At 56.5% G+C, this 4,587-nt stretch overlaps 1 protein-coding gene across 1 annotated transcript; it reads left to right on the top strand.

Moving 5' to 3' along the window:
• Positions 1-2,471: 2,471 nt before the first annotated feature.
• SST (somatostatin) lies at positions 2,472-4,090 on the top strand. Its single transcript, XM_039557318.1, has 2 exons — positions 2,472-2,695; positions 3,585-4,090. The coding sequence occupies exons 1-2, from the start codon at positions 2,558-2,560 to the stop codon at positions 3,795-3,797; spliced, it is 351 nt and encodes a 116-aa protein (XP_039413252.1). The 5' UTR covers positions 2,472-2,557; the 3' UTR covers positions 3,798-4,090.
• The last annotated feature ends 497 nt before the right edge of the window (positions 4,091-4,587 follow it).

Here is a 4,587-nt window from a genome sequence, read left to right as displayed (position 1 = left end):
GGAAATGAGAAAGAGGGACACTCATCAGGGAGGTTGTTTCTGCACTGTGCCAGCTCCTACAGCACTCAGCTCCATGTTGGTGTACAGGTGGGTCCAAAGGGTGACAAAATGTAGCACAGCTCTCCATCCTATGCAGCAGTGCCAGGCTGCACTCCAGCTCATTGCCATACCCCGGGAAACACAGGTGCTGAACTCATCCCTCTGGCACATCAGGGCATATCCATACCTGTGGAAGCGATAGGAGGATGGTACCTTAGGAGTGATGGGGGTTCCCAGTGTCCCCATCCCCTTGGGGTGGCACACTGAATGACAGAAGGGGTGCAGGCCTGGAGTGTGCAGTGGCAGGGGACATTAGGTAACAGCTTCCAGTAAGCCACAGGGGAGTCTGAAATAATCCAGTGCTGTCTCTCATTTCCATCTCTGCTCCTCCCCAGTGCGGAACCCAAGCAGGTTGCACTGCCCTGGGCTGTGGGAGCTGGGATGAGCAGGTGGGGAGTTGGAGCCTTCTGCAAAGCTGGCCCAGGCTCGCACTGCAGTGCGGCACAGCTGGGCTGGGCTGTGCAAGGAGGAGAGCCTGGGGGCTACAAAACAAGTATATTCCCAATACAAATAGAATAGGAGAGCCCAGCTTGCTGTTACTGGCACATCACGAAAAGTGGGGAAATTACTGTTGCTGAGAGAATCCTTTCCTAGGAAACCTCTCTTGAAGGCAGGCAAGAGGGCCAGGATAGGTTTGATGCCCAGCATCTGCTGCCTTGGCCATTTGCCATGCCCAGGACTGGCTCTGCTTCTTTGCCCACAGGAGGAGAGAGATGATGGCCCAGCTGCTAACACAGTGTCTTGGTGGAGAGAAAAGCTCTGGCACTCATGGCCCTTGGGGACAACCTGCTCTCTTGGGTCCAATCACTTCCCTTGGCCTTGGCAGGAGGCTGTGTCCTGTGTCCAAAACATGGGAATGTGTCCAAACCAGAGCAGGGTCTGATTCTTCTCCACCAGTTTCCCCAGAGCAAGACCAGTGCTAGAAGACAGACAGGGTCCCAGGAGCGCAGAGCCTGGACTTGTTCATGTCAGGCAGATGGGGAAAAACTGGCTATAAATACTGCACAAGTAAACCCAACCCTCAGGGCCTCATAAATGAAGGCTTATTCTCTCATGATTGTCATTAATTTTGTTCCACAATTTGGGAAGGATGAAGATGATGAAAGCTATGTGAGGCTGCAGAGCCTCGCTGCACAAAGGAAGGGAGGCACCATGCAGGGAGGGCAGTTGCAGTTCAGCCCAAAGTTCTACCTGGTCTGGAACCAGCAACCAGCACCAATTCATCTTGTTGGACTGTGAAACAGAGCAGGAACACTTTGTTTTGTGCTTCATACTCCTAGATCAGCCTCAGCAAACCCAGCCAGCAGCACCAGGGTTGAAAGTGGGGTGGGGGGTGCACATTATTTCAGCATGAAACAAAATGTCATTTTGAAAGTTTCTGGAGACCTTTTTGCAGTATTGAATTCTTGTCCCCTCAAATCTTTTACTTTTCCTCAGCTGGAAATTGAGATAGGAGAGATTCTGATACCCATTTTTGACAGCAGAGGCCCTTTCCAGCACATCCTGCTCTGCTCCTGCCAGCTGAGAGACAGCTGAGGAGGCTGGTCCTTCGGGGGGTTGAAGCAGCTTTTCCCATTTTGGGCACCAGCCAGCTCATAGGGAGAGGCTGGAGGAGTGGGGGAGACTGGCCATCCCAGTGGGACAGGTGCCTCCCACGGGACCAGCGCGTCCAGTGACCCTGAGATGGAGACACGGGTCCCCGCAGGCTCAGCCAGGGACCAGCCCGCCCCGACCCGGGACCGATTTGTCGTCGCTTCCCGGAGCTACAGAGCCACGGCAGGAGCCGGGGCATCTCCTGGGAAGCTCCCGCTGCCCCCGGACCTGCCCGTGGGAGGGAGTCTGGGAACAGACCTGTGCCGGAGAGACCCCCAGGGGCACCTCAGCCCCCCTCACCCCCTGCAGGAGCCGGGAGCAATGGCCCGTAAGGGGACCCTTTGCAGCTCCCCGCATTCTGGAGCCGTTTCTCACCCGACGGGGCGGGACCCTGCGCCAGGGCGAGGGGCTTTGGCAGAGCGACTGCCGGGGAGCTTCACCCTCCGGCCCGGGGGTCAGAGCCGCGGGTGGGCGGTGACAGCCGGGACCCCCCACCGCCGCTCCGGTGGGCTTGTGGCCGGGGAGGAGGGAGCGGACGGGCAGGGTCCGGTGCTCTGGAAGGGCGGTGATTTGGGGACAAAACGCGCCGGGGGCCGGGGGCGGCCGGAGGGGAGGGAGTTCAGGGGGGCCGCGGAGGCTTGGCCGGCGCCGGGCAGAGCGGAGCATCCCCGGCCCCGTTCCCCCCTCCCCGTCCCAGAGACCCACCCCCGGCGGCGTGGGGCGAGGGGGGCGCCCCCGCCTTGACGTCAGGAGAAGGGTTTATAAGGGCGGCGGGCGGCGAGGAGATCCCCAACGCCGGAGCCGAGCCGCAGCGGAGCCGCCAGCGCCTCCCGCCGCCGCCTCCCGCGCCCGACCCGCCGGCGAGATGCTGTCGTGCCGCCTCCAGTGCGCCCTGGCCCTGCTCTCCATCGCCCTGGCCCTCGGCACCGTGTCGGCCGCCCCCTCGGACCCGCGGCTCCGGCAGTTCCTGCAGAAGTCGCTGGCCGCCGCCGCCGGGAAGCAGGTGAGAGCCCCGCGACGGGGCGGACACCCCGGGTACCCTCGGGCACCCCGCTAGGCACCCCGACGGCCGCGCTGCAGCCTCCCCCTTCTCCAGAGACCCCCTGATACTCCAATTCAGAACCTCCGTTCCCTGTCAGAGCCCCTGGCACCCCTGTTGCAGACCCTTCCAGTTCCTCCCAGACTTCCCCAATGACCCCGTTTCAGATGCTCGGTTCCTTGCTGCAGACCCCTCTTCCCCGACAGATCCCCTGGTTCCCCACCGGGGCTGAGCCAGCGACAGGTTGGGCAGCTGGTGCTGGGAGGTGAGACAGTCCAGCTGGGTGCTGGGGGCAGTGAGGAACAGGCACTGCTGGGGCACGGGGCAGAGCCCCTGGTGAAGCTCCCAAGGGTTTCTCCGGGTCACAGAATGAAGGCAGCTTCCCCAGAGCACAGAACAATGTCCTTATCCATGCTGGGTGACAGCTGACGCTCGGAGGGACTAGAAGAAAAATAAGTCCCAGTAAGATGGTGACCAGTTCAACCTCTCCTGCCAGCTCCCCCAAAGACCTTTCCCGTGTCACTTTAGCAGCAGGTTCATGGCACCCTTGCTGAGTATGGCACTGAGTGCTGGAGCAGTGGGAAGAGAAGGTAAAGACGAGTTCATTCCCTGTGACAGCCAGGACAGGGTCTGTTCCCCATACCAGGTAGATGCCATTGACACAACTGCTGCATAGCAGCTGTCAGGATGGGCTCTTCGGAAAGCCAGGGCTCCTCTTCTCCTCCTGCATCCTGATTGTCTCTAAGCTGGGCACAGAGGTATCTTAGAGGAACAGAGTGGTGAGCCCCCAGAAATCAAGGAGTAATTGTGGTGTCTCTATCTCTTTCTCCCTTTCTCTCTCTTGTCCCCCAAGGAACTGGCCAAGTACTTTTTGGCAGAACTGCTTTCAGAGCCAAGTCAGACAGAAAATGAAGCCCTGGAGTCTGAGGACTTGTCCCGAGGGGCTGAGCAGGATGAAGTGAGACTGGAGCTGGAGCGCTCGGCCAACTCAAACCCGGCTCTGGCACCCCGAGAACGCAAAGCAGGCTGCAAGAACTTCTTCTGGAAAACTTTCACATCCTGTTAGCTTTTGAAACCCACCTCTCTTCCCCATCCATCCCTGCCCTGCCCTGAGCAGAACCTTCACCACAAGAGGCGAAGACTGTAAATACACAATCCACAGTTATGGTGAAATTAAACAAACAACGAAAATTTGAGTTTGATTTCCACTTGTTTTAATAAAACTTTCTGTTCCAATTGTACATGATTTGCTTGAGTTGTGATTTCTGACTAGTTCTTTGATGACATGCACTCTGCAACTCTTTCAAATGTACTATTTTTAATTCTCTGTTGCAATAAAGTTTATGTTTCAAACGGTGATGCTGAGGCTCGGTGGTCAATGAGAAAACTAAATTTACCTCTCAGGCTGCTTGTCTTCGAAACGCTGCCTGCCTCAGGGCAGCAAACACCATCCACATCCACACATATGCACACATACATACACATACACACACACACAGTGTATCACAATATGATATTTTTTCTGTGGTCTTACTAAAGTATTAGAGCCACAATGATATTTTTAGAAATCAAATTGCTGCAGTTGTGACTGAATCAAATCCACAGCGCTGGCTGACTTCAAGTCAGTCCAGAGGATTTACACCCATCACCAGAGGAATCAGTAAAAATCTCAGATGTGTATTTCAAGTGATGGGGATGATAAAAGTGGTTCGGTACAAGTTTACACTACACATCTCATTCCCTCCTCAGCCACAGACACTAAAATATTTTCTTACCTGGCATATTTTACTCCTTGCAGCATTCCCGACAAACACTGCTTCTGGGATTCCTTCAGAAAGTTCTCCTCTGTTCTGCTG

This window comes from Corvus cornix, chromosome 9 (genome assembly GCF_000738735.6).
Source record: "Corvus cornix cornix isolate S_Up_H32 chromosome 9, ASM73873v5, whole genome shotgun sequence".
In the NCBI taxonomy this organism is placed as follows: Eukaryota; Metazoa; Chordata; class Aves; order Passeriformes; family Corvidae; genus Corvus; species Corvus cornix.
The sequence above is the reverse complement of the archived record's forward strand: the minus strand, read 5'-3'. Positions and strand labels throughout refer to the sequence as shown.

Coding starts and splice junctions, on each gene's coding strand:
- SST (XM_039557318.1), top strand. CDS start 2,558: ATGCTGTCGTGCCGCCTCCAGTGCGCCCTGGCCCTGCTCTCCATCGCC. Junction 2,696..3,584: donor CCGCCGCCGCCGGGAAGCAG/GTGAGAGCCCCG, acceptor TTGTCCCCCAAG/GAACTGGCCAAGTACTTTTT.